This window comes from Pocillopora damicornis, chromosome 3 (assembly GCF_964200805.1).
Source record: "Pocillopora damicornis chromosome 3, jaPocDami1.2, whole genome shotgun sequence".
NCBI lineage: Eukaryota > Metazoa > Cnidaria > Anthozoa > Scleractinia > Pocilloporidae > Pocillopora > Pocillopora damicornis.
Window position 1 is genome coordinate 25,179,408 of NC_142672.1, and position 26,627 is coordinate 25,206,034.

The 26,627-nt window shown below is 39.0% G+C and overlaps 3 protein-coding genes and 2 pseudogenes across 6 annotated transcripts in view; 2 read left to right on the forward strand and 3 right to left on the reverse strand.

Annotated features, from left to right (window-relative positions):
- LOC149049018 (guanylate-binding protein 6-like) overlaps window positions 1–26,627 on the reverse strand; it is a 76,839-nt pseudogene that overhangs the window by 21,922 nt on the left and 28,290 nt on the right. The window lies entirely within an intron of this gene.
- LOC149049020 (uncharacterized) lies at window positions 6,150–8,097 on the forward strand. 2 transcript variants are annotated; one of them, XM_089201466.1, is made up of 3 exons: window positions 6,150–6,408; window positions 6,466–6,533; window positions 7,110–8,097. In XM_089201466.1, exons 1-3 carry the CDS (start codon window positions 6,157–6,159, stop codon window positions 7,291–7,293), a joined length of 504 nt encoding a protein of 167 aa, XP_089057592.1. In that variant the 5' UTR covers window positions 6,150–6,156; the 3' UTR covers window positions 7,294–8,097. The 2 variants fall into 2 exon arrangements, with proteins under 2 accessions (XP_089057592.1, XP_089057591.1); XM_089201465.1 differs by having other exon boundaries at window positions 6,150–6,533.
- On the reverse strand, window positions 14,127–15,017 carry LOC149049021 (uncharacterized; annotated as a pseudogene).
- LOC113672500 (uncharacterized) lies at window positions 14,864–16,307 on the reverse strand. The gene has a single exon (XM_089201469.1). The coding sequence runs from the start codon at window positions 16,271–16,273 to the stop codon at window positions 15,767–15,769; it is 507 nt and encodes a 168-aa protein (XP_089057595.1). The 5' UTR covers window positions 16,274–16,307; the 3' UTR covers window positions 14,864–15,766.
- Window positions 17,092–21,473, forward strand: LOC149049022 (kinesin-like protein KIF17). Of its 2 annotated transcripts, none has more exons than XM_089201455.1 (3): window positions 17,092–17,768; window positions 17,859–18,187; window positions 19,143–21,473. In XM_089201455.1, the coding sequence occupies exons 1-3, from the start codon at window positions 17,561–17,563 to the stop codon at window positions 19,725–19,727; spliced, it is 1,122 nt and encodes a 373-aa protein (XP_089057581.1). In that variant the 5' UTR covers window positions 17,092–17,560; the 3' UTR covers window positions 19,728–21,473. The 2 variants fall into 2 exon arrangements, with proteins under 2 accessions (XP_089057581.1, XP_089057580.1); XM_089201454.1 differs by having other exon boundaries at window positions 17,099–17,768; window positions 17,856–18,187.

Genomic DNA, 26,627 nt, shown 5'->3' on the forward strand with positions numbered 1-26,627 from the left:
TTTCTCGTCACCATACTCCCACCAATAGCGTAACTCCACTTTCTGCATATAAACCCACACACAACCCATAATTCCTCCAATCGCTCTGACGAAGGCTTAACGCTCGAAACATCAGCTTTTTTATTCTTTACGGTGGCTAATTTACGTTTTCAACTCAGTTGTTAACGCTAAATTAACTGCTATACTCTCCTGTCATTAAATGAGTAACATACAGCCGCAGCTATCAGGAGAACATAGAGGAGTTGAAGTTTTCTTTCAAGCTTTTACATGGTTTTGCCAGTCACGTAACTGCAACATATGGATGGAGCATTTTAGTAACCAGATTCATGTGAACTCACCCGCGTATTTTGTGGCACTATCCACATCCAGATTCCAACGGTTTCCGGATCAAAATGATGACCGAGGGGGAACACCTCAGGTTGATCGAAAGCTTCGCTCAAAATATACGACTTCTCTTTTCTGTATGGCCTGGCAATCGATACAATACACACGGGACCTACACATAGGAAATGTAATGAAACATATTTCAATCAATTTAGATAACTCTAGTAGTTGGAAATCACTCATTAAAAGTACGTTTTAAACAGTCATACCAACTTATTATATGGGCATGCAAAGGAATTTATCAGCCGTGATCGCAGGTAGACAAAATTTGATACACGACTTTCACTTTATTGTGATGTTAGCAGCCAATAGAAATATAAGATTTACATGGAGAAATTCTGGTTGCATTTTTAAATTGAATGTGTCTGAAGGTAAGTGAAAAACCACCCAAATAGCCATAAGAAGGCCAGAAAAAAAGACACACCCGTACATGCAGGCAAGTGTGAATACGGAAAGATAGGCTATCGTCGTAAGTGAATCTCTTAAGATCCAACCCAGGAAAGGAGCTCTAAAGCCAAAAAGTAGTGTTTGAAACGCGCCTCGACTGACAGTCGCATACCAGAATGGACATCATACCGAACAGGCAATTGCAGGAAAAGTAATGTGACTAATCTGTGGTGGAACCAACTCGTTCTTCGGATTGGTTAAGTGCGTAAAGCGAAATTCTTTTTATTTGAAAATCTTATTTATCTAATCTTGCTAAAAACTGAAAAGAATTGGTTTCGACTCCGGCGAGTTCTTTCAACGCTTGGATCAATCACGGGCAGACAACCCTGTGGGTTTGAGACCGCGTGACGTCAGTTATTTGATACGCTATTTAACTCTTACATTGGTTGCAATTTGCAACGGTCGATCTCGGCAAAACGCAAGTGATCCCGAGAAATGAGCCAAGCCAAAAATTAGTGTATTTGCCCGCCTCTAACTACCTCAAAAGCCTGCTCGATTTCCGAGATTCGCTCATCATCTGCCGTCGACACATGATGTGGACCGAAGAGGTCAATCATAAGCCTTCGATTAACCGTATTAAAATTCTAATTCATCACTAACTGAGCTCAGTTTTCACCCGACCCTTCCCACGCCAGTGCATAGTGCGTCAGTCGAAAGACGGTACAAGCCAGCCCTGGCATGGGAAGGGTCGGGCGAAATCTGAGAGGCTCAGAGTGTTTTTAAATCAAAACAGTCCCCAGCATTAGAACGAAAGATATCTGTCACAGAGGTTCGTGTTTCTACACGTCGTTCATCTGCTAAGCTAAGAACGTGTACAGGCGTATTCATCACCCTCTCTTCTTTATTTAAAAACAAGAAATGTATGAAATGTACGAGTTTCACTGTTCTGATTTTTTCCGTGGATTCAAACTAGTATGGTGACAGGACAGCCCAGCGATTCCGCCCATTTATTTCATGGAAACTAATATTTTCATTTCTCGCGCTATGATTGTATTTCTCAAAGGAAATTTAATTTGTGGAGCCATCTTCAATACATGTTGGATGAGATAAGTTGCTCCATAACTTCGAGTAAAGGGTAAGTTGAAATAGCAATCGGTAATTAGAAGAGTCAGCCACTTACCTACAAGTCTATAAATAGACTTGAGAATATAATGGCGAGGTAAAGGTATTTTTATCTGCTCCACTGACTAAGTGTTGAAATCTTTTTTAACACGGAATTTTTATCGTTTATCGGTCAGCTTTGATTTGAATTTAAGACTACATCCTTCTAACTGAATGGAGTGACAAGTACAGCGGTCTACAATCTAATTTTGTGATCCGTAGATGTCAAATGAAAGAACGAGCGAAATCGGTATGACTGGCAAAAGTACATTTATTTTTTCAATCCCGTTCTGTTGCAGAAAGTGTTTAAGGCCCAAAGGTAATTTATAGTTGAAAAATAAGCGGATGGTTCACCAATGAAATCAATGCAAAACTTGTCCTTTTTGGATGAAATTCTGTAACATAGATGGCTCCCAGGGAGTAGTTGCTTGACTGCATAGGACATTTTTAAGGTTTCCATATGCGGTGACCATGTAAGTGTGTCGTTGCACAAGGCGACTGAGAACTCACGCGATTACATATTTTGTCTCTACTACACAACAAATAACACAGTAGTGTACACCAAATAAGTTTATTTAGGGAAGCCTGCCGAGAACCAACCCGAGGCATATATAGCCCGGGGAATGCATACATACATATCTTCGCAACTGATATACCATATACAATCCTGATATACAGTCAATTCCTTAGACATTAAAAAAAAAAAGGTATACATTACTAACATGCAAACTTCACCAAGTCTGGATTAACAGAGATGGGCAACCGCTTACAAGGACATAACTACGGTTATACATAGGCCAGAAAAAACCTGCCAGAAAAAACCCCTTTGGGGAAAAACATGACAGGAAATCTGGGTAGGAACCATGGCCCAAACTCAGAGCAGTTGGCAGCCCATCCTACGAGGCTTCACAGCTAAAGAAAATATGTTTTCAAACTAAAATAAATTTGTCATCAGCCAGAGGTGAACGGTTGGTTCTGAGGCCTAGATGGACATCACGTGCTATACTTTCCCTTATATACCACTGCATCATTACCCATGATGCTCGGGCCTAAGGCCCAGGCCTTGTCGTATCTCGTGCCGACAAAATATCTATTTCTGCCTTATTCGCAGACTCATTCGTTAGAAATACCATTTTACTAGCAAATAGAAGGGGCTTTCATTCACTGAACGAATTTTTATCCACTGTAATCATAAAAATCACAATCTCCTCGATTGTGGTTGGTTTAAAAGACTCCTGTTTTCCACTAATTCACTTGCCAAGTTGTTATTGGACAGGCAATAAGCTAATCACATTCAAAGTTGTAGTTTAAATCAACCAATCACAACCTTGGTTTCAATCACCATATAAACAGTGTACAGACTCCTAAATTGGGGCTTTCTTCAAAATTGGAGATTTTTTCCCATGAACAAATTAACGTTTAAACGTTTACGCGTGTTTTGTAGACTAACTGATCTGAGATACTACTACAGCAGATGGAGGTGAACCTCATCTCTGGTACACTAGGCAGATCTTGATGAAAAGCAAACAGATATGATTTTACAGGAATGCACTCGTTTCCTAACTGGAGAGTTTCTAAAATAATTATGTCAGTAAAGTTGAGTCAATCTAGACACAAATTCCGTGACTCAGTACTACCACTTGTCACGCAACATTCAACATGTCCTCAAGGAGTCACGGAATGGTTTTGCTTCAGTATTTCATTAAACATTTTTCTTTCTTTTTGTGGCATAAAGGTCATCTATAGAATGTTGAGCCAAGCTATTACTACTATAAGGAGCGATCAATTACAATGAAACACATTTTTAAAACATTCAGCATTTCCGGCTTGCGCTAAAGATTACCTCTCCACGTGACTGGCAAGCTTGAGTGGAATGCAGAGACGCGGCTTCACAGTCCTCTCGAAATCAATAATCAACTGGTTCACGTTTCAACTAAAGAATCCTTGTGTTTCCCCCTTTCAGCCAGGCTCTGAAATTCTAAAACAGTTCGTTATGTCAGTTTCATTGAACGAAGTCGAAGTTGTACAACAGATGTAGCTCAGTTTCATTGAACACGAGTATGTGCAATCGTCGGGTAAAGAAGAAATAGAGGTAAGGTTGTGGTCTGCCAACTCAGGCGAGAGTGCATTTCTGGCATGGTTTTATTGGATGTCAAGATTTCTAACTCATGTACGTTTGAGAAAATGTATTATTGAGCTGCTCAAGTAATTTTTGTAGATTGATATTTACAATAGTTGTTTATGTGCATTTAAGATCGACAACCTCTAATGCTTCATCGTGAAAGTTGCCTATGTCATCATGTTCCTGTTTATTTATATGGAGCGAGCTGAATTCGTATGAATTATTTGTATTTCCAGTATCTCATTGTTGTTTGGTTGTTCGTTTGATTTATTTCAATTAATTGAGACTGTTCTTTTAAAATCGACGAACTTCGAATTCATCGGTAACTGCTTGCATAGAGTGCTTCAATTTAAACGTAATGGTTATCGTTTAATCGACATCCATTTACAAATTAAAGCTAAGTTTACCACATTTAAAAGCATCTCGGCAAGGAAAAATAGTTTTTATACAAGTCAACCGGAATGTTAAAGCTAAGACACCCGATGTGAAACGTTACTTAAATGGTTTCATTCTTCTTATTTATCAGTTGGATTCTTTTTGTCTTTAGCTGCACTGCTCATGTTGAGTAACTCCGTCAGATGCTCGTAGGGCCCTCGGTCGCCTTTGTCATAGAAGCCTATTTTTTTTTTTCTTTGAAGAAAAATTAAAGAAAAACATTCTAAATAGCGAACTTGTTAAAATGACCATTTCAAACCTTACACTCTATAACCTTTTTGGTGTGCTAAACGAAAATATAACATAAAATAAAGAGCAAAGTACTCCGGGGTTGGTAATAAGGCAAAAAAAGATACTAGCGAGAAGGAATTGGAAAAGAAGACAGGCGGGCACAAAATTAAATGGATAAATATATATATAGAGATATTTTTTTTTTTGGAGGGGGAGGGGGGCGGGGAAAGGAGGAAAAAAATCAAGAAAGTGTTTCACATGGGTCACCTCTGATAAGCGCTTCGGCTCGATGTTCCCATTCTGTATCCAAAATAAGACCAATATTACCACGTCCTAAACAAAATAAAGCGCGTGCACTAGTCGTGAGAAGAAGCCTTTTGGAGGCGAAGTTTCCATTAACATCTCATTCAGCTGAAAGATCTGGGAAAGACGTTATGTTATGGAACCTGTGAAATTAGCGCTTGAAGAATGAAGCATTACTGTGCGTCAGGCGTAATCGCCCTGCTAGAAAACAAACGAAAAATCAAAAGAAATCATTTTAAAAGCTTAAACTTCATAGGCGCGACCCGTGACACGCGGCTACTAGTCAAACTCGGCACTGCGCTATAATTTACTCGCTCTTAAATGGTTTCCTTATTCTTATTTATCAGTTGGATTCTTTGTTAAGTGTCTCGTATATGATTCAAACGGTTTTGTCAGAAAAGTATGGTTACATTGAGAGGAGAGTTCTTTACTCTTGGGAAAGTCAAGGAAAACGTTACATCGAGGACTCCGGGTCATTAAAAAGAAATATTTAGGGTTCTCTGTCTTTCAATCGTGTAACAATTATGTTGGTTGAGAGGTGAACTGGAGTAAAACCCGTTGCGTGAAGTCGTGCAAGGTTGGAAAATTGTTAAATCGTTGATTTACTCTCGGGCAGACAATAACTTAGCTAATACTTTGTGTGTGGAAAATAAATAATTTCGAAGATATTAGACAGTTTTCCTCCCCCCCCCCCCAAAAAAAAGTTGTAATTTATGTGATTGTTTGTAAACCTTCACCTCATCTTAATCGTCAGGGAGCATTGTTTTTTGTTATTTGTAACTGAGATCGTTTTCTTTGTTATAAAATGGTCTTAGTCACTTGTAGCTATTTGAATTCAAAAGTGAATGTCCTCTTTCACTGCTCGCTATAAGGAAAAATATCTTTGATTGCGACAAATATTTATCTTGTGTGTTAAAATGTAAGTTGAGTGTTACATAGAAATTAATGAAACAGGTGTATTTTGCCATAGCGAAGGAAACGTAATATTCCGATATACGTGGGGAGAATCAAGATCCTTTAGATATTTATCTGGTGTGAAAATGCCAGTAGAGAGTTTCACATAATTGGTGCTGTGGTTGATGTTGTGTCCTTTTTTTGTCCTGTGATAGGAATTTGAAATAGGAGATGAAGGGATGATCAATCGACTTCTTACAAAAGCTGAGCTGGAACAAAAAGGAATAAGGTTCAGAAAAGAGCCAGATGATGATGACGATGACGATGACGATGATGATGATGGTGATGATGATGATGATGATGATGACGAAAGTGAGGATGATGACGATGATGATGATGGTGATGATGATGATGATGATGATGACGAAAGTGAGGATGATGACGATGATGACGATGATGATAATGACGAAGATGAAGATAGTGAGCATCTCGATGATGATGATGATGAGGATGATGGCGATGATGAAGTTAGTGACGATCTCGATGATGATGATGATGAGGATGATGGCGATGATGAAGTTAGTGACGATCTCGATGATGATGATGATGAAAATGAGTAAGCGCTCAGAAAAAAACGTTTCTGTGGCAACTGATTTAGCGAGAAGTGAGAAGATTGATATTTCAGAATATAATCCATCAAATATTTTTGCTTGCGCGCGCGGGATTGGTCTAAATGCATCACGTGACCGAATATACATCAGCTAAAACTGGAGAATATCCGTGAATATACCCTAAGTAATATTCCTCAATTTTCAAACCTTAACGTCCACAACAAAAGAAGTCTTCGTTTTAAATTTAACTCAAGATTATTATCTGTTGCTCTAAGCTCTCACTTTTCCTCGAGCTTCACTCTCGGAAACTGTTCGCATCTCGGAACAGATCAAGTCCGAACAGCAACAAAAACAAAAACCATCGTGCATGTATTTGCGCCAAATGAGGACTATTGTTTATTTAGAATTTCGGAAATTGCTGGACGTATTTCCCGTCTCTTATGGCGCTATGTCTTTATTTCAGCATAACGTATAGGAGTAGCGTCCAGTTCGAATTGAAAACTTAGATCATTTGCCGACGGTATTTCCCTTCTAATCACAGATCACACAAATTTTCGTAATTTCACGTTGTTGTTTTACAGTGGACGGCTGAGAGATGAACAGAGTTTTAAAACGTATGATGATGATGGTGATGATGACGACGAAAGTGAGGATGATGACGATGACGATAATGATGACGAAGAGCGACTGTTCTGCTCAATATTTAAATCTTTTGTTTTTGCCACACCCTCGTTGCCGTTGTCGCGGTCTCCTGAAGTTCCCTAATTTTTAGTCCCGCGTGAAACGTCTTATATTGTAACCGGAAATGCAAGTTCTTTTCAGCAATAAAATACCGAGTTGTTACTCAGTTTTTTTGCCAATCAGAACGCTAAACGAATTTCTTAGGATATCAGTGTGAAATAGTTTAGCATAGATTCCAAAAGTGACTTTTTGACGCGAAGAAAGAAAGGCCCCTCTATTCGTCTGTGCCAGGCTCTCCTTTTTATGGAGACGGCCAAAAAAGGGGTGAGCTGAGACATTGGAGGTCTCGGGAAGAGTGAGAGGAGCTTCCTTTCCTTCCCAAACCCCAATTTTCACTCTTCCAATAATTAGATCTTTTCCAGCAACTGAAACCCTGGCAGAAGACAAGCTTAATTTTTCAAGTTAATTAATTCAAATTACTCAGCTCGATTAATTAAAACTTATTAATTCAATTAATTAAAACTTATTAATTCAATTAATTTTATTGATGCTAATCAGCTGACAAGCTCATTTTGTCCTTAAAAAAAAGCCGACTTTGAGAAAAGGAACAGATGAATGATTCCTTGAGCTTGGATCAGTTCACAGGCAGCGCTGTGCTTTGAATTAGGCTTATTTTGTGATGCTTTACATTAATTATGCTTGAAACTGGAGATGTATGAAAAATCTTTCGTGATCATAAAAGTTTAAGTCGATATTTGGTGTTACAAGCTTTAAAAATGCTTGTTCGTCTCACTTGTCACTGTAAATAGCAATTTAGTTCGTCAGTTTTTACCCAACGTTGTGACTTTTTTTACCCTCACTTTTATTGATTTATTAAAAGAATTTTTATGAAATATCTTTGTCTCTTTGTAATTAAAGTACAGATAGCATAAGAGCTTGAAAAAGACCCTGTATACGACCTGTATCCTTGTTGCCTGGGCCCCAAAGCACAGTCATTGAAATAGTTTTTTCAAAGCTGAACGCACCACGCACAGAATGATATTTTTGCGCAGACATTTTTATTAAAAGACTAGTATGCAGTCTTTAGTTCGATATAGGCAGCCCCTGGATGAGAGGAAAAACTGGTAAATTTTCATGGTTTTGATTTGCTTTTTCTCTTTTTTTTTTTTGAAAATTTATCTTAGAATCTGTCGGCCTGACTTGTGTAACAATAACGGCTTTTCTGTCCCACCGACCGACCGTTTTCAATATTGTTTTTGATTTTTTGTTTGCATGTTTGTTTTTTTTCCTATAACCACTTGTTTATTTCCACAAGCCGCCCGTCGTTCCTTAAGTTGTTCTACTCTGTTTCACTCGATCAGCAGGCATTAAAAGCTTGGCATCTAAGCATCCTCTTCTTTTTACTGTTGTGATTTAGTTCTATCAAGTGTTAAACCTGGCGACGAGAAAAACTCAAAAGGCGGAAAAAGGCCGAAATCCTTGCAAGCAGTCTCCTTTTTTGTCGTTTGCCCCCTTCCTCCCCCACTTCTCTTCCGCTAGAGCACACTAAAACAAGCTTGATATCCCAACCTTTAACATATTTCTCGTACACAGAGCCTACGATGGTTAGCTTTCGGGCTTAACTCCTCGAAAAGGGGATTTTGTGCGCGCCAGCTATTAAATAATCAGAAGACCCGATTGGTTTCTTTTTTCAAGTTCTTTTATTTCAGATCACATTCAAGTTGTTTTGCAGCCTAATATATCACAGACAATACACGATTTTCACTTTATATATAAAATTAACATCATATCCCTCGGCAGAAAACGCGTTACATAACTTTAAGGTGGTTAACTCGTTGCAAATTATGGTTAACTGTAATCTGATACAATGCAACCGGTTAAAAATTGGACCAGTATTCATGATAAGGGATAACTTTAAAGGCTTTGCATAACTCTACACTTTGATAAGGTGCTAGCGACCCCGCCTAAGACTGGTATCATTTGCAGCGCTCTATCAAAGAATCCCGGCTTTTGAACTTACTGTTGTCGGCTCTGATTGAGTAGCAGCTGTTGTCTCAAGCTCTCCACTGTCTTCTCCATGCCTTCATTTGATTTTTGCACTTGTGCAAGTCGTTGACTGAGTATCTGGCTTTCTTGCATGAAATTTCGTCGGTGTTTTTTAACTTCCATCATTCTCGCCTTTACCATGTTCTCCATTTGTTGTCGTTGGACCGCTGCTTCAGCTTCCATCTGTTCACGGAGTCTCTTTTTTTCTTGCTCCTGTTTTGCCTGCAGCATTTCCATCTAATTACCAGACAGGAAAAAGTTCAGGTCAGACAGCCATAGGAGAGTCATGATGAAAAATATTATGGCATCTACTCTTGTTCACCTCTGTGCTAAAATCATCAAATTTCTCCGTCACTCAGAATGAATTTCTGATAAAAATACTCTACAATCTTTCACAGAAAACACCCAATGGGATATATTCTTGCTAGCGTGATTTAAACTAAAGATACATCTCAAGGCATTTGAAGGTGAAAGTTATTATGAGGCAATATTCCTATAACAAAGAAATTAGGGAATAATGAATCTAATTTGACACATCACAAAATTACATTGGAATGGAACCAAGAGAAAATAAGCAGGCAGAGAGGGCGGCCCCAGCACCAGGACTCGTTCAGACAAGATGTCAGCATTTTGTTTGTTTTTATTTCACCTGCCCTGGTACCAAACCGGATGTTACTCAAAAAACCTAGTTCCCAGGAATGAGTGTGCTCCCGCTTAATTAAAATGCTTACTTTTCTACGTATTTAATTGGATTTCACTATGTTTAATCGCCGTAAAACTCGTGTGTCTGCGCTTTCTGGAATCAAAGATGTGCATGTTTAGCGCTTCCGTCTGAGAAGGCAAAACTCACAAAAAGCAGTCAATGGTCCTCTTTGTTCTTTTATTCTCTTTTTGTGATCTGCACAAATGGAAATCGTCAAATGATAGATTTGACGATGGTAGAGATTTTGAAAATGTCGGATCAATGTCAGAATCTGATCAACTGCACACCTACTCCTCCCCTGATCCAACATTAGCCCTAACTTGTTATTGTTTGATTGTTGTTGAGTTAGGGGAGGGGTAGGTGTGCAGTTTCTCAGATACTGACATTGACTCAAAATGTCTTACTTCCTTATGGCGCTGACGATTTTCTTGTTGCACTGTGTTGCACGTGTTCCTCCTTAAGAAAGAACGAAATTTAACGTCAGTTTAAGTTTTGTCCAGCAGATGACGAAATTCTCTTGCGTGTAAAAAAAATTTTCCCTCTCACCAAGAATGAATCATATCCTCGCCATTACATCTGAATTAATCCAGCAATGTTTTTGACAAAGAACAGAAAAAGAAAGCATGAACTTCAATCAGCTTTTGTTCTCTTAATATGAAGGCACAGATTAGAAACCTTTTAACTCATTAATTTGTCTCATTTTTGGTCTGAATTTTTAATTTTGATGGTCCTTCTTGATCAGTCAGTAAAGTTAGGTCGTTCTGTTCGGCTCGTTTCTAATGTTAATGTCGTGAATGAGTCGTTTGTATGGTGCCGGTAGTGGTTGACACCTGTTGAAGGGAGTCTGTTCTAGGTTAGTAAGCCAGCTTTTCAGAGTAAGTCGTTGAAAGTAGTTGGTGCTGTAGGTTTGGCATATAAATTTCGCAGCGTCCCAGTCAGAAGCGTGGTTCGTAAGTCGGTATTGTTCATCAATGTGATTGTTAACATGTGACTGTTAATGTTTACCCTAACAACATCAACAGCGACGATGGAATAGAAATTTCTGAAGCGTGGATGCCCTCGATCAAAAAACACAATAACCGGAGAGCCGTAAGAAAGCGGACCGCCGTGGAAACAAAGCACGAACATCGAGGATCGAAACGCGCTAATCATAGCTGTGAAAAAAAATAAACAATCACAGCGGAGCATCCTGCTTATTAAGAAGACCCGAAACCAGTCGACCTTATCGCCTGATGAAGACTAGCAGTATGCATTCGCGATTCACATTATAAGTGACCACATCGTGGGACAAACGATAATACATTATTATTATTGTACTTTACCACGATGAACAAGCACAACCTTTATGCCATTTGTGTAATTTAGAATTAACCTAAATTATTATTTTGCCGGCACGCAACGGTGAACTGGGTTCTAGTGTAGCGCGCGTGGGACCGCGGCTAGGGGGTTTGAAATAGTGACCGGTTAGTTATGCGTGTCATTCTATCGTCAGCCTCGCCGCGTCATCTTGCTTGGTTTAGTTCTCTCTGTTTTTTCCTTCGCCGTGGCTATAGATGAAGCTAAAGTTTCCAGCGTGATTACGAACAGCAACAAAGAGCTCTTATTTATTTATTTTTTGTTTACGGGTTTGTTTGTTCCTTACCGTCTTTATTACGCCCTAAATGGGTTCAATGTTTATACCCTTGGTTGGTTTATTCTTGTAACCCTGATGGGCAGAATAAAGATTTGGATTTCAGGTTGATAGACTTACGAAGCTGTCTTTAGATTATTTAAATGTTCTGGCTGGTTATTGACCCTGAGTGGGTTCTATATGCCTATGCCGTGGACGCTGTCATTGCCGTACCCCGGACGGGCTCTATTACCCGAGTTTTATACCCCGGATGGGCTCAACTTTTTCCTTGCAGTTTGGTTTTTTCTGTGTCATACCCTGGACGGGTATTGAACTCTTTTGTTATCCCTTGGGGGTCCCGTATATGGGTTAGCTCAACAGTGTTCTTACTTTATTGTTTAAGATATCTTCTCCTCTGAGTTTTGGTCTTCTGAAAGCTCCGACTAACACCAGGTCAACCAGCTGAGGCGAAAGCTCAAGCTTACGGTGCTTGCTTCGAGGGCGTCCGGGTCATCGGAAAACTATTTGAGGGCCTTCAGCATATGGGCAGAGTTCGCCAAGGGCGTGTTGGGCGTTCCCACTTTTCCTGTCGGTCCCATGGATTGTGCCCTCTATCTGCAGTTTCTTCTACAGTAATCGGAATAAGTCGGCGTCTGCCATCAACTGCGCTTTTTACGCTTTCAAGTGGCTGCATCAGGTTGCAGGAGTGGACTCTCCTACCCTACACCCCGCCGTTATCTCCGCGAAGGAGGGAGCTCTTCCTCTTGTTTACCAACGAGCCTCTCATAGGAAAGAACCCCTCGAGGTGACCTATCTCAAGCAACTTGCTGAAAGGACTGACTTTGGCAATATTTTGCATTTAAGAAGCTTAGTTATGTTCGTCCTCGCCTTTTCCGGGTTTTTCAGAAGTTCAGAATTATGTCTCATTTGTATTAAGCATGTTCAATTATTTTATAGTTACGTTACTATTTTTATTAAGAAAAGCAAAACAGATAAATTAGATAAAGCCGTGCTGTCGTCATCGCTGAAACCCGTTCGTCTACTTGTCCCTGCTATCTTCTCATGGCGTACATGAGCAAAACGCATAGAGCCGGAAATTCTGAGGAGTATCTTTTTCGTCCTATTTCGTCTTCAGAAAATCGTAAGCGTTTAGTTTCGGTTAACAAGCCCATCAGTTACTCTGCGTACAGGGATTCCTTTAAGAAGTCTTTTCCGGATATTGTACCTGACATATCAAGGTTTAGTTCATTCCACGAGATCAGGAGTAGCTACTCTGGCAGCCAATTCAGTCGTCTCGGAGAAAAACATTCAGCGTCACGGTCGCTGAGCTTCCGTAGAAGCTGAAAACATCTATCAGGCTTGAAGCCTCTAAATCTCTGTCCGTCTGAGCTCAAGCCCTTTCTTTTACTATCTAGCATGGGCCTGGCTGACGGACGCGCCCATGCTTCCAAGTGTTGTTTTGTGTGTTCGGTTGTGTAGTGGAGGCAAAATATGTAATTTGTGTAAATTAGAATTGACATAACTTATTATTTCGCCGGCACGGAACGGCGAACTGGGTTTTAGTGTAGCGCGCGTGAGACGGCGGTTGGGGGGTTTTGAAGAAAGACCGGTTAGTTATGTGTGTCATTCTACAGTCGGCCTCGCCGCGTCATCTTGCTTTGTTTAGTTGAGTTTTCACTTATTCTGTTAGCCATAATCTCGTTACTATCCGTGGAGGTCCCTCTCTTTCTTAGCTATTTTATGTAGCATCTCGTTTTCTTCTTATATTCATGTTTTTAGGCTTTATTTTATTAGTTTTGCTTTATAACCCCAAAGGCGACCCCATGGCATAGGTTGGGGTTACACGGTCCCTATTTTTCCAATAGTTGTTTTTTTCGGGTTTACGTGTCCGGCCGTGGCGTGTTCTTAAAATTACTGTAACAGTGGATTTTTATCACGCGAGTTAATAAAATGTATCATGGGCCTGGCTGACCGACGCTTCCATGCCTCCAAGTGTTGTCTTGTGTATTCGGTTGTGTAGTGGTGGCAAAATTTTACGAAATGTGACTGTTGACATCGCCTTTCCTCGTCGCTCGCTTGTGTTCAGTCAGTTGTTAGGTTTCTGCCAATCTCACCGATATAGAAGGCGTAGCAGTCGGAGCGACTAATCTTATGAACGGCTCCCTGTCTGTTCCTCGGTTCGTCTTTGTCTGTGGCGTTAGTTAGTAACTGACGTAGTGTAGTAATGGGTTTGTAAGCGACGTGGATGCGCGAGATGATTTCAAATATGCCATTTATGTACGGTGTAGTAGGAGGATTGCGTTGTCGTTAGCTTCGGTAGTGGTAGTAAGTCGGTGAGTGTTTCGTAATAATAATGATTTATTCACAGCATATCCACAAAAAAAGATGGGGCTCTTCATCTGTGAATGTCCTACAAAAGTGCTATCTATAAAAATTTAGATGTATTAGACAATAATCAAGAAAATTTTATTACAAAACTACTAAGTTACTGTATAATCTATACACTTTTGCGGATATTTAATAAATGAATGCAAAAGCGGGTTTGAAGAAGGAAAGGTCTTACAAGGAAGACAAAGCACGCGCTTTCAAAAATGTTTTGCAGAGCCTACAGTCTTCCCTGAAGTTCGAGTAGTTTCTTATTTTGATTAGCAAATCATTAAAGACCATGGCTGAAAAGTGCCTTGAACTGGTGGAACAAGTAACCTTGGCGCTACATCAGAATGAAGATGTCTCAAAGGCTTTACGACTCGAAGATTTTAGTAGGAAGGCCAGTTATAAGTATAGAGTGCTTTGAAGACAGTCTTTAAAAGTGAAAAGTCCCTAAGCTCCAGAATAGGTAGCCAACCAAGATTTAAAATAGTGGATAATACTGTTTACGTACGTAGTTTAAAAAAACTAGCGATAGCGAACTAGAGCCTTTGTAGTCTGGCTGTGAGGAAATTCGGTAGAGGATCAAAGCAATATCACAGTAACTTATCTTAGATAAAATTAGTGTTTCTCCCAAATGTTTACGTAATTTGAAGTCACTAAAGTTCTTTATTTTCCTTAAAATCCTCAGAGTCGCCTAGCAGGGTTTAAAAATTGAATTTATATGAAATTCCCATTTAAGATTTGAGTCGATGTGTACTCCTAAGAGTTTTGCTACATCCAAACGTTCAAGTGGAGTACCGGAGATCTTAAGTACGAGCTCCAAATTCCCAATGGAATACACACATGCTACCTGTTAGGAGGAGATTAGCTTCACCTTGGTCTTTTAGAATTGAGGGCCAGGTTCGAGTCATTCGACCAGTCGCCAAGGCTTACTAGGCTTGTATTCATGCTTTCTGCCTGATATGAAATCTGCGACGCAATACAGCTGGCGTATGTTGTTGTGTCGTTGGCATACTGGGAGCTTCTAACTGCTGGTGGAAGGATGCCTTGAAGAAACGCGACGTAGGGATTGAACAACATCGGTCCGAGGATTGAGCCCTGAGGGATTACAAACTCGGATAGCGTAGGTGACGACTTGCGGTCATCGATCTGAACATAGTGTCTCCTGCCGGATAGCTAATTAGCTAACCATTCAAGAACACTCTTTAAAAACAGAGGTGATACAGCCTGGTTATCACCGTTTTGAAGCAAACAGCGTCAAATGCTTTTGTTAGTGCTGGTCCCGGTTGTGGATGGACATCGCCACAGGCCATTAACAACTGATAAGTCGCAATACTTTTGGAATAATACGCGATCCTGGCCTTTCTGCGTTTAGTCTTTGTGTTCTTAGTGTAGCACACCGACTTATGAGGACAATCTATCATCCATAACAAGGATGACAACTGCCCTCTGAGGTATCTTGCTTGACTTCCAATACATCTTAGCGTGAGGCATGCTGGTATTTCACAATACACAAAGTGTCCAAATGCGATGCAGTAATCCGCGACAAACGAGACAATGGATAGTTCCTTGTTAATGTAGCGTTATTATTCTCGATGCAAATCAAGATAGTCTGCGGAAAAAATCGAAAGGAGAGAGTAGAGATACAGAACTCCTGATATCTCCTTCAATTTCAGGTTGTGAGACTCCAGACCAGACGTAGTCGTGCTCCAGGGATTTAGACACGGGCCAGGATAATCGATAGTACGAGTCGGTGAGGACCATATAAAGGACCCACATTACGTAACTTGTTTTGGCGTGCCCACTCATTATGGATTCATTGTTGATCTCTATGTTGATGTTGAGCATACTAGTTGCGCTCGTCGCTTTGGAGTCCTGATAGTCGTGGCTTTGTGCCGAGTGTCGCCGAGGTTGTAGGATGACTCGTCTAGTAATCTGTTTTGTGTCGGTTCGTTATAAACTGTTGTTCGTAACAAGTTGTCTTCACGGCTTACCAGGCAGTCTAGAAAAGGTTCTTTACCATTTTCTTCGACCTCTCTGTTAAACTGTATGTCAGTGTTGTGTCCATTATGGTGGTGGTGAAATGCGTCGATTTCGGCGTGTCGTACGGCGTTAAATGTCTCGTCAGCGTAGCATAACCAAAGCGGTATCGTTTGTCGGCAAGTGTAAAGGCCGCGTTTCTCGATGTTTTGCATCACAATTTCTGTTACCACAACGGAAACTGGAGACTCCATAGCTGTACCGTGTAGCTGTTTGTAGTGATTATCGTTGTAATGAAAGTAAGTTGACGCTAGGCAAAGCTTTAGTAAGTCCATGATGTCCTCTGTAGGAATCATTGTGTAGCTCAGTGCATTTTGCAAATAAAAACAGTGTGGAAGAGGGGTACGTTTTTTGAAGATATGGTTTTCTTTCTCGTTGAATAATCAAGAGAGATCGCAACAAATTCAGAAACAGAGTAGTAACATTTTCAAAACACGAGACAATGAATGAACTCGTCCACTGTATTGTTAATGTAAAGGCTTGTCCAAAAATCTTACCACTAGTCCCACTCCCCCCACCTCATTGTCATCAAGGTCCCCCCAGTTGAGGATAAGCACACACATACTGAACGGGAAGTTTGATGATGTCCTCATTGGAGGTGTCACGTGATTCGTTTGTCCTTCCTTACATACTCGTTGAAGGAATCCTCTTGTAAATTTTCACTTTGGAAGCGTTACATGCTTGGAAGCGCTACATGCTTTCTCTAACGTTTCAGTATTCTCAAGTTATATCACATTTTCATGGTTTGCCAAAAAACCATTGAATGTTAAAAGGCAGGGGTTTACGTCGTCAGTATTTCAAATATGATGCGTAATTCGCTCAATGCTTTAGTTCACACCAATCTTTTTCAGCTGTTTTAGCAAATTTCGTGAAACAATGGTAAATTTATTGGTGAAATACAGAGACCTCTATCAACTTCCTCTGAAAATAATGCGTGACAAGTAACATAAATATGTACATCAGTATTTAAATAGAGAAACTGTTCAGTGTAAATTTTGTTGCCTCATTATGTTTTTTTCTGAAGTATAAAGTGAGAATATTGCCAATTCTACTTGATAGGTGGCCTCATTTGCATTTGGAAATAATCACCAGGTGGCTGATATCTAATTATTCATGCTTCCAAGTGGAGGGAAGCACTTAGAGAATCAAGTGTCATGCACATGGATGCATCAATATAACTCTAAATAGGGCTTACCCCTTTGCCTCCCAGAAGTGATTAACATGTAAATTCTCCCTGTAAAATCAATACGTTATCCGCCACACAGGTAATGAGAATACTCAAATTTATCAAGTACAAGTTGTTGTTTTTCTCCAACACCAAATTCTTGTAATTGATTTACAAGGAAATGTGAAGCAGCTAGAGGGGAGAATTAACAATCAGATCTTGGGAGTTAAAGGGTTAACTGGGAATCTGTTGATATGGAGTCCACTTAGTGACTGTGTCTCCTGCAAAATTCATGTTAGTTATTTGAAATCCCTTTGTGCAAGGTCATTTCATCAATGGTCAAACCTAATGGAATCATTGATAGAGAAAAATGTTTTGACCTTTTTAGGATTCCTTGGGTGGAAACACCAAGACATTGATGGTTGCCTGTCTAAGTCCTGCAGACAACAACTACGATGAAACTCTGAGTACCTTGCGCTATGCAAATCGTGCAAAGAATATTAAGAATAAACCTAAGATCAATGAAGATCCAAAAGATGCACTTCTAGGGGAATACCAAGAGGAAATCCAGAAACTTAAAGCAATGTTGATGGGGCAGATGGAAATTCCAACTGATTTTGCAACTGGTAAGGACAATTTAAAGTTGACTTTGAACGTTGCCATAACAGTTTATATCTAATGTAAGTATATAACCTCTTGTGTATGAACTTTAGCAGGAGGCCAGCCCTCTGTTCCTGCCCGTCATATAGCTGCACCACCACAGGATCACACTGCCGTTGTGGCCAGGGAAACTGAAAATCTCAGGAAAGAGTATGAGGCAAAGCTGGCTGAGATGAAGTCATCTTATGAAGCAGAACTTATGTCCAAACAGAAGCTTCAAGAAGAAATGGAACAACTACAAAATGATTTCAACAACAAGGTACACAATGTTGAGGAACAATACAGTGGCAAGACTGCTTTGACATCAGTCACCCCAGGAGGGATGGGGACAGGTGGCCAACAGGAAGAGGGTGCTATCAGTATGATTGCCTCGGCAAATGAGATGGTGAGTATTTATAGTTACTTATGAGGGCTACCAAACAGTGGGGTGGCTGTAGTTTGGTTTACTGTTGACAGAAATGTAATGTCCTGATTAATGGTGGTCACCATGCTCGTTCAAGAGCTGATGACCATCGCTCTTCTTCACCTGGTCCATTGATTGAAAAATAATACCATGTTCTTGGATGCATGCATTCTTATCTGCCTGATAATGTGATTTTAATGCACCATACAGGGTGTGCAATGTTATACTGGTTGGTGGGACAAATGTTACCCTTTGTTCCTGCAAGAGGTTTTTGACAGATAGTTAGCTGAGTTCTCAGCCCTGTCTGTTTTCCCTTTGCTTGTTTTCCATCCACATAAGTGTTTTTGTTTGTTGATGTGTCTTTCTGTTTGTCTACTGTATTTTTATTTGTTTCACTCTGTCTGTATTTCTTTCCTATATTGGTCTGTCTGTCAATCATTTGTGTGTGTTCATCCTATTTCTGTCTATCTTGCATGTCTGCCCACTGTGTCTGTTTATCTGTCTGTTGATTCTCACGCTGTCTTTCTGTCTGTCTGTGTATTCTTTCTCTGCCTGCTCTATTTCTGAAGTTGTTGTGATATCTATTGATTGTTGAACCTAAAAAAAAAATACTCATATCCTCAAAGAAGGTATTCCTCTTCCATATTTTGTTTTTCTGTCTGCATGTGTCGGTCTATTCTCTGTCTGTCAGTGAGTCTGCCTCTGTTCACTGTGTATGTCTGATTTTCTCTGCTAGTTTGTCTGTCAAATCTTTGTCCATCTGTCTGTCTGTCCGTCTGTCTGTCTATTCTCAGTCTGTTTATCCTGTCTTTCAGCCTTTCTTATGTCTGTCTACTGTGAGTCCTTCCAACTGTCTATCCAGCATCAACACATGTTTTACGATGACAGACGAACATGACATTTGAATTAAACCTTTATTTCCATTAATTCCTGCCAGGATCAGCGTCCAAACACAGAATTGGATGTGATAACAGGACCCTTACAGGGCATACAGGACTCGGGCCACCATCAGAGTGCGTTTCAGGCAGTTCAAGACAAGGCTATCAAAGGTATCCAGGAGGTGAAGAACCTAATACCCGGACTGGAAGACTTACGCTTTTTAAGTCAGGGCCTTTCAAACGATGTATTGGTCAAAAGATTGCAAGAACTTCAAGAAAAATTTGTGGGTGGCGAAAGAAAAAATGACCAGAAGTTAAAGGAGAAAAGAAAAGCTAGGAAAAACTATGCTTTGTCACAAAGAGGAAAACTTGTCAAGGCAGTCAAGAAGATGGAAGATGATGGCATAATGGTAAAGGTTTACGATAATTTACAGGATGAAATAAAAGCCAAGAACAATGTCATCAATGAGATGGAAGGGAAATTAAAGTCTGCGCAGTCAGAGATCGACGATCTGCAAACTGAATTCGAACGCGATCGTGAAGATTACTTGGAAACGATTCGTAAACAAGAGCAAATGATTAAGCTTCAGCAACAGATTTTAGATAAAATCCAGCCGTGCATTCGCCGCGACTGTAACTATTAAAACATTGACAGGATTCGCTCGGAGAGCTCTTGGAACGACGAATTAGGAAAATGGAACATCCCTGAACTTGTTATTACGAAGACGACTCTTCCAACCCCTGGGATTATGCCGGGTGCGGGCACCCCCGTCCGAGGCCGGTAGTCCCCCATTAATAGACCCCAGTTGAACAGTCAAAGCCAAGCTGTCAACGGACACGTGGGGGGATACCCTGAGGAGCCAAGTGAAGATCTCTTTCTGAAACATCTTTCGCGGAGCTCTCACGAAGACTACGCATCGAGTTATTTTAAACCTAAGAGAGCTGACCGCCTTTTGGCTGAGAATACCCGGTTTGAACGATTCGACAGACGAGAATCACCTCCCTCAGGGGGGTCCCGCCCTTTGCTCGGATTCCTTGGGGCCGGAGGATCCAGCGGAAACTTAAACAATGGGGCACCCCAGGGAAGCGGTGGAAGTGTGGGAGGGATGCCCGCCATGGGAAGACCGGTTAGACTAGAATCACTACACATGCCTGGGGAAAAGGAGAAAAAGAAAAAGAAACATAAGAATGTGGACGAGAAAAGAAAGGACGACTGGTGATTAATCTTATTGGCGTGCTATCCAAATTGTTAATCTCCGAATGTAATCCCCGTTTTAGGGGCAAATATATTTGTTATATAATTTGATTCCTTGTAGTTCTTCAGCAGAACTGTCACATTAGGCGGAAGTTTAAAAGTTTGACCAAAACCTCTTAATATCGTTGTGCGATTTGACTTCTCCTTGTTGGAGTGTCAGGCAAACATCGATGAGTAGACCCCAGGAGAACCGTCTAAGAAAAAAAAACACGCGTGAGAAGCAAACGATAGACATACACAGAGCTATGTATCAGGTCTTAAACGTGCTTTTGTGCGAAAGCGCTCGAGGCAGCTTTCACAGAATCCTGGAAATCAGGAACTGAGAAATTTCTTAGGAAATTCTTATTCATTAGTATTTGTTGAAGTGCTCGTAGTTAGATAATGTTCAATGACTTTACTTGTAAATTGATCGAGGGTTAGTTTTGCACAGCTTTTAAAATTTACTATAGATAGTAACTTCATTCAGCAATGGCTGAACTTGTAAATGAGTTATATAAGTTAAGTCTTTTATTGATATTTTGACAAGAAATTGTAGGAAACTTCAGCCTGAGAAATAACGTATTCTATGAAGTCTTAGACTAGATTTGTCTGCCTTAATGGCGACTCTTACGTAAACGCGCTAAGTCGGAGTGGCGTGATGCGATTGAGATCTCAATGAAATATTTACAAAGACTTCCTTTACATGACAATTCGAAGTTCGGAGGTGAAAGCTCATTTTCTGTGAAAATGATATTCATGTCAAAGGTTCACATTTATCTATGTGTACACGCAGTAGAGATACTCGTAAAAAATACCAAAGACATTGTAAATAAAAATAGGTCTGTAGATTAAAACAGCTATACAGTGGTATCTGTTGTACAGAGGAAGGGAATGGTTTCTGTGATTTAAAAGCGATATTAACTACGTGCATAGCCACTATTTAGGGTAAATCGACACTTTGTCAAAGTTGTAATGTATATTGAATATTCAACAGACTGTCCAGCCTGAAACTCTCGGTGACCGTGTGCTAGAGATTTCCAAGTTCTATATCGTGTACATTTTCCCTTTCTAGGGAAAAGGCTTTGCAAGAATCTTTGTGTAGCTCGGTGTATTTTGCAAATAAAAACAAAGTGTGGAAGAGGAATACCTTCTTTGAGGATATGTTTTTTTTTTCGTTTAATAATCAAGAGAGATCCCAACAAATTCAGAAATAGAGCAGAAACATTTTCTCAACAGGAGACAACGAATGAATTCGTCCACCGTATTGTTAATTTAAGCATTGGTGAGTGTACTACTTTCTCTAGCGTATTGTTAAATTGCATTACATTTTCAGAGTTTGCCCAAAACCTTTGAATGTTAACGAGCAGTGGTTTACGTCGTCAGTATTTCAAACATGATTCGTAATTCGCTTAATACTCTTCTTCATACCAATCTTTTTTAGCTGTTTTCAAATTTCGCGAAACAATGGTGATTTTATGGGTGAAATACAGAGACATCATCGATCTATCAACTTACTCTGCATAATGTAGCACGACGGGTAGCGAAAATATGTACATCAGTATTTGAACAGGGAAACTGTTCAGTGTAAATTTTGTCATATCGAGTGGCACTTCCTTTATTACTGCAGTGGGCTGGGTCTGATCCTTAAGTTCTGTTGAATTCTGTAACGTAGATGGCTTCCAGGGAAAAGTTGCTTGACTGCAAGGGACATTTTTAAGGTTTCCGTATGCTGTGATCATTTAAGTGTGTCATTGCACAAGGCGAAGAGAACTCACGCGATTACATTTTACTAGCAAATGGAAAGGCCTTTGATTTGCTGAACACTGTCATCATAAAAATCTCATTTCCTCGATTGTGATTGGTTTAAAAAACTCTTGTTTTCCACTAATTCACTTATCAAGTTGTTATCAGTCAGTTTGTTATCAGACAGTTCAATAAGCTAGTCACATTCAAAGTTGTAGTTTAAATCAACCAGTAACAACCTTGGTTTCAATCACAATGACAACATTTTAGAAGACAGAAGTAGTTTTGTTTGGAAATTGTAATTCTTATGATTAATTGGTAATAAGACTTCATGTTGTCCAATTCGGTCAGTAATTATACTCGAGTTGCTGGAATAATTCGTTCTCTTATCATGAGGTAGCCACGCTTGATACGTTTTACCGAATAGAATAGTCCAGACGTTTATGCATGTTTTCTAGACTAATTGATCTGAGATACTACAATAGCAGGCGGTATTCATCAAGCGGTATTCATCAAGCCAAACTACTACTACTACAAGGAGTGATCAATAACAATGAAATATATTTTTAAAACATTCAGCACTTCTAGCCTGCGGCAAACATTACCTTATCACGTGACTGGCAAGCTTGGGTGGAATGCAAAGGCGGGGCATGGCAGTTTCGTCGTGAAATCAACAAGCTGATGAAGTGAAGGTCGCCTTTCAGCTAAAGAATCCTTGTGTTTTCTCCTTTCAACCCCACTCTGAACTTGTAAAACAGTTCGTTATGTAAATTTAACCAAGTTGAAGTTGTACAACAGCTGTAGCTCAGTTTCATCGAACACGAGCATGTGCAATTGTGGAGTAAAGATGAAATGGAGGTAAGGTTGTAGTCAGCTAACTCAAACGAGAATGTATCTATTAGATGGTTTTACTGGATGCTCAAGATTTCTAACTCATGAAAGCTTGAGAAAATGTAATATGGCATGTTTCATTGTGGCTTAAGTGATTTTTGTAAATTGGCATTTACAGTAGTTGTTTAAGTACATAAAAGATCATCAACCTTCAATGCGTCATCATGAAAGTGAAAGTTGCCTATGTCATCATATTCCTGTTCATCTATAGGGAGCCTTGCGCAGGAATTCTTTGTTTTTCCAGAATCTCATTGTTGTCTGGTTGTTCGTTTGTTTTATTTCAATTACTTGAGGCTGTTCTTTTAAAATCGATGAACTTTAGAATTCATCGGTAACTGCTTGAACAGAGTGCATCAACTTCAACGTTGTGAGTATCGTTTAATCGACATCAGTTTACAAATTAAAGCTAAATACACCACGTTTAAAAGCATCTCGGCCAGGAGAAATAGTCTTTATACAAGTAAACCGAAATGTTAAAGCCAAGACAACCGATATGAAACATTACTTAAACCTGATTCAAACTTTGTACGCTGTAAATCATAATTCTGGAATACCATTACGGAATCGCGCCCATTGCAAAACGTCGCACGGGAAAATGCAAATAAGCTAGAAAAGAGAAAGAAAGCGTGCGTAACTTCACACAGGCCTGTCAATCTGACTGTCAATCATGTAATCCTCTGTGTATGCTGTTGTTTCTTGCTCAGACAACCGAAACGTAGCGCTATTCATCGATGAAGAATAGACGTAATTATTAGCGTATCTTGATTAGTCTAAATTGTTAAAAAATCAGTCAGATGTAAAATTAAATTACCTTTTAAATGTCAAGTTTTTAATTCTGACGCATTTCAAGCAAATTTTCTATCACCCATGATGCAATGAATGAATGATGCTAAAACACATCAACCAAATGCTCATACTTGGTGTTCTAAAATAGTGAAAAATCAGTCTAAAGGATTGGTATAAAACAGTCACTATGGTTTTTTAAGATCTGGTTATGCAATAATATTTTTCATCAACTTTCCTTCTCCTTCGCCACTATACTTCAAACACGGCAAAGTTGGGTTTTGAAATTGATTGCACTTTCCTTGCGAAACGGCTTTTGGAATTCCTAGGAATAAAGGTGTGAATTTTCACGGTAAATTCGGACTGGGAATTCCTAGGAATTCCCAAACATAACAACTCTGGTTCTAAAAACCTAGAAATTCCTAGAAATTCCCAGAAATTCCCAGAAATTCCAAGTTTATAGCCAACAGGACTTGGAATTCCAAGGAATTCCTAGGAATTCCAACTCAGAGAACCGATGACTTTCCCTGAAAAGCTGTAAATCTAAAAAATTCCCAGAAATTTCTGGGAATTTTTGAGAATTCTTGGGAATTTTTGGGAATTTTTAGGAATGTTTAAGAATTACTGGGAATTTTAAGTGAAAATTTGAGGCTAATGAAATAAAATAAATACTTTAAATTAAAAAAACCCAGCTAAAATTCAAGTATTCAATGAAATTTATTTAGAAGCTTAATTAAGGCTTACATGTAAAACATTTTTGATTAATTATTAACATCAATGTGTGGTAATATTAGGATGGAATTTGATTTATTTTTCTTTTCTTGAAAACTTCATACGGATTAATCCTCAATTACAGCTATTCATATAAAATAGTCCTAATCAATCATTAAATTTGGTTGACACAAATTGTGAATAAAATCTGTTGATTCTTTTCCATAAACTACAATATCTTAAATTATATTTGAAAATCAAGCACTTTTGGGAGTGAAGGGGTTAATTACAGACAAATAAAATTGATTTTTTTTATTAAAATCTTGTTGTAACTGTAACAATAAATTAGAGTGAAGTTATCCTAAACTGCAAACTTAGCTGCTGTTTGTATTTTTTTCCCTGGGCTCACAGTGAGTTGGCCTTGAATGAGGTTGTCCACATGAAGCTTGACTATTTTGTATCTGGATTCCATGACATCTGAATTTGAAAAAAAAAAAAAATTTAAATATATATATTTAAAGCTCAGACCAAGCCTTTAAGATGGCAATAAGGAAACGGGCATTCGTTGGATTCTCAAATTGAGAAATCTCTGTTATATTGAGTGACTTTTATATTGGAGTTAGTACATCTCTCTCATAGATTTTACCAAAAAAAGGGCTGAATACATTATTTTGTTTTTACCAAGGAGGGCTTCTTTATGTAATAAGGTTTGTTTAATAATAGTTCCTATTATGAATCTTGAATGTTCCCAAACGTGACTAGAGGAATCTTGAAACCTTACTGATAGGTTTATTTCGTTGTACAACATAAGCTTAAGAAACTGCGGCATGCAAGTGACCGATTTGATTCTCAGAATTATTCTAGTTTCAGTTGCGCCGAGCGTTATGTAAGCTTAATTCAACCCGCTACATCTATTCTTTTATAAGATTTTGATTTTCCTAGGAATTCCCTGTCCGAATTTACCATGAAAATTCACACCTTTATTCCTAGGAATTCCTAGGAAAAAATTCCTAAGAATTCCTGGGAATTCCAAAAGCCATTTCGCAAGGGTTGGTTGGTACTTCTCACTACTAACAAGTCTTATTGACAAATATTTTCAGATCAGAGTTTCAAATAAAGTAAATTGAAGATGTCATTTAAAAGGTGTTTTTTCTCAAAGATTGCATGCCAAATGTTTGCAAAGTGTGTGGATGATCCACAAGTTTTGGAACTCTTACAAAAATGTTTTGTAAGAATAAAAACAGCAAAACAAATTACAGCAATTAGTCACGAAAACAGACCAAAAAACTGAAAAAAAAAAGCAGCAACAACAATCATGAAAAAAGAAAGATTAATTAGGCGTTGAATTTGTTTGTCTAAGGCATGAAATTTCTACTAAAAATATTGTCAACAAAAAGTCTCTGACAGTGTTTGAGGCAACTGAGCTCGACTGTTCCAAGGTTTTCTAACAAAGGCAACCAGTATTGTAGGTTAGGGAAGTAACTTATGTTCATAACTAACAAAGTTCTATAAGTGTAGATAACAATGTAATTATTATTAATTATTGTGGAAGTTGTGTACCAAGGAACAACCTATGAATGTTTGATGATTTTGGCACATCAGTGAACATGAGACATTAATTTGCATCACAATAAAAATATTTTGTGATCATGGAATCCAAGAGTCCTTTGAGGTTAGAAAGCAAATCTGTGATATGAGTACATTGGATTAATTGGCAATTTCCATTTAACATAACTGGACATAGCTAGTTCATGAGAAAATCCATATTAATGTAAAGATTTACTAAAACTTAGTTTGAATAATAAATTTCATGATCTTTAAGTTATAAACATATACATGTATGTTTATCTCTTGGTACGTTTTGTATAGCATACCTTTTATTGAGCCAAAGTTTTAAGCCTCTGAAATTACTCCTTTTCTTAAAACCTTCACATTCAAGGTATTAAAATTGCCTCAAATTCAATTCCCAGAAATTCCCAAGAGTTCCATACTTCTTAAACTATAGGTAGTTTGTAAAGCTGAGAATTCCTAGGGATTCCAAGTCCTCACAGAACTGGAGTCTTCCTTTCCCAGAAATTCCCAGTAATTCCAAGCTTTTTAAATCAGAGTTAATTTGCATTTGCATTCACACAAATTTTAGCTCGCACTAACAAGACGCCTGCACTGCAGGCTAGCCACTCAT